The sequence below is a fragment of the Pundamilia nyererei genome, unplaced genomic scaffold (genome assembly GCF_000239375.1).
Source record: "Pundamilia nyererei isolate P.nyererei 1_Seehausen unplaced genomic scaffold, PunNye1.0 scaffold00088, whole genome shotgun sequence".
Lineage (NCBI taxonomy): Eukaryota > Metazoa > Chordata > Actinopteri > Cichliformes > Cichlidae > Pundamilia > Pundamilia nyererei.
Window position 1 is genome coordinate 1,953,950 of NW_005187489.1, and position 2,846 is coordinate 1,956,795.

At 45.7% G+C, this 2,846-nt stretch overlaps 1 protein-coding gene across 1 annotated transcript in view; it reads right to left on the reverse strand.

Annotated features, from left to right (window-relative positions):
• Positions 1-2,846, reverse strand: part of erich1 (glutamate rich 1) — a 7,304-nt gene that overhangs the window by 1,285 nt on the left and 3,173 nt on the right. The window contains exons 4-5 of the mRNA XM_005739001.1: positions 909-1,295; positions 291-488 (exon numbers count right to left, since the gene is read on the reverse strand). Coding sequence (XP_005739058.1) covers positions 291-488; positions 909-1,295 — 585 coding nt within the window. The remainder of the gene's footprint in view (positions 1-290; positions 489-908; positions 1,296-2,846) is intronic.

Here is a 2,846-nt window from a genome sequence, read left to right on the forward strand (position 1 = left end):
TCGAGGCGAGTTAAAACATGTTCGTTACTCCAGGGGCAGGTACGCACAGGTGAAGGCTGAATGAGACAAGTCAGGGCAGGTAACCGGCAAACAATCCTAATCGGCGTTTGCCCCCTAACACTGGGAGGCGAGCGTTAACCTGCTGGGACGGGCCCGACGAAGCGCTCGGGGCAGGTTCCAGCAAGAAGAGCCTACTGTAGGCGTGGATGCATGAACCAGCGAGACACAACAATAAACACAGGCCTGTCATTCAAAGGAAAAAAGCTCTTTATTTGTGAATTTTTACTGACCTGCAGACATGCAGGAGGAGTTGCTGCAGAGCTCCTTCAGAGCTTTTTCTAGCTTTTCTGTATCCGTTTGCTGAACAAGTGTCATGAGACTGTACAGCTGCTTCAGGACTGAGTTAGGTTTGCTTCCGCCGTCTATGGCGCCCAGAAGGCCATCCACTGTAGCAGACAGGTCAGGGATCGTGGAAGCATGAGACGAGGCTGAGGAGGGACAAGTGGTCTGTTAAAAAGAAGCCTTCAACATCAAATTAAGCATTTTATAAAACATCAAAAGGACCAATAAATGCCTATTTCTTTAATGTGACTCATGCACTGACCAAATATAAAGAAGACTCTTCAACTTTATTTACATTAAAAAATAACTTACTAGTTTCTCTCATTTTTAGTGCTTTTCTAACACGTATGGAAGGCTTTCATTTTCACTGAAAACATGTTCATTTCTCAGTAATGGGCATTTAACAATGCAGTGTAGGGTTTTTTGCACATTAGCATCCAAAATATATCCAAATAAACAAAACATTAGAAACTAAAATCACCGTGAGCATTAGGAATGCCTACAAGGTGTAATACTGAGAACATGAGCTTCATCCAAGAAGGCAAGTACAAGTGGTCCCTACTTACAATCTGACAAATACATTTCCATCGTTGTCCTGAGGAAGTCTGACACCTCAGCTGCTCTCCTCTCGTCTTCCTCCTCCTCCTCCTCTCCATCTTTTTGATACGTGAACTCCAGCGCAGCGGCCCGAGGCATCAGACCCATGGAGAGCAGCTTCTGTTTGTGCCGTTTCTTCTTCAGCTTTCGCTTCTTGTTCCTGCTAATTCGCTCGGCCCCCTCATCCCCCGCCGTCTGATTCTGACCTGTGCCGGACTCGCTCCCTGGAGTTGCCTCGTCATTCCCAGAGTCTTGACAAACGGTTGCTTTCTTCTTCCTTTTCCTCCTCCTCCTCCGTTGTTCCTCTGCCTCTTGCTCTTCATCCAGCACTTTGTCGCTCTCGTGGTTGTTCCCCTCTATAAGCAACAACAGATTAAACTCTTCATTAGTTTAAAAACAGTCGTTAACTGATTCACGATCCCGTGATCCGGACAGATCGGATTTTAAAAGGTCAGATTGTGTTCACATTGTTAAAGTATGAATCGTGTATCCACCTGCACTCTGGGCCTAATGGCTAAAACAGGAGGTGGGCATCGTCCATTATGGTGAAAGCTGGGAGACGGCTGCTTTCCTTTCAGCCAATCACTGCACAATCTAATTCCACTAATTAGATGTTCCCTCTTTTTCACTGATTGCAGTTCAATCAGCAAAATCATCTGGTGTGGCCTCTGATTGAAAAGACACGGTCAAATCTGCAAGTGCGACCATCGCTCGTTCTGAGCCCGGCAATTTGAGATGTTCCATTAAATAAAAGGGAACATTTAACAGAACAGTGCTCAGGTGATGCACGAGCTTTTACAGTGAAAGAACATTAACACATTCCTCCCACCTTATGGAAATCATCCTTTAGTTTAGCAGCTTCATTGGGCTTTCCATTTTTCAGCTTTTCTCTTTTGCAATTATCACATTGCTAAAATCTCTCTGCTGTCACATTACCGAATGACTAAACCTCAAAAGAGAACCCGTCCACAAACAGCAGTCTTGGATCTTCTCTAGCTTGCCACATCTCCCCTTTCCTTAAAAAACCCACGAAGCACAGAGAGGTCAAAGAAACGAGCTCGCGCTGACTTCTCAGCGACCCGTTTGTGAGCAGTGGACTGGAGCCAGAACACAAAGCAGCAGAAGTGACAGTGGCAGTGCAGAACTGACCGACATAGTGCAAGGAAAACACAAACCAAGGAAGCCACTGCTCATATCAGACATGCAAATACTCCATTTATCCATTTTTTTACATTTAGAAACATTTTAAATTATTATTTTGTGACAGATTGAAATGATAGACTACTTCAAGTCATTATGTTTTTTGTTATATAAATATATTTAAAAGCCAGCCAACTGCAGCCATGAGCGAGACAGATGAAGTCAGGCCGGCTCGGACGCCGCCCAGATCAACAAGGTCTGCATCAGGTGTTGAGGAACCAGGGCTCCCTGACGAGAAGTGAGCTACTGCAACAAGAAGGCATCGGTGGGCAAGATACCAAAACAGGGTGTTGTTGGGATGCTGCTATGCAAGTAACCCCAGCGGAAGAGGTTACATGAATAGGATGCGGAGCACTAGGTGCGGTGACTCCCAAGCTCGGCGAGCAGCTCCAGCAGATCCCAGAAACAACATCGGACATCTCTGTCAAGAAGAGCACAGTCCTAGAAACAGCCAAGATACGGCGCAGGACCCTCAAGCTCCCAGGCCTCTGGTAGAGCAGTGGCCCCAAACCTTTTTTGCGCCACGGAGCGGTTTAATGTCACACAATATTTTCACGGACCGGCCTTTAAGGTGTCGCAGATAAATACAACTAAATAAAATGAAATGCGCCAACAACATTGAGAGTAACATCCTCCTCTCTGCCCCTTAATGCTCTCTGGTCGCTATGGTAACGCGTAAATATTTCTTTCAAAATAAGACACACAAC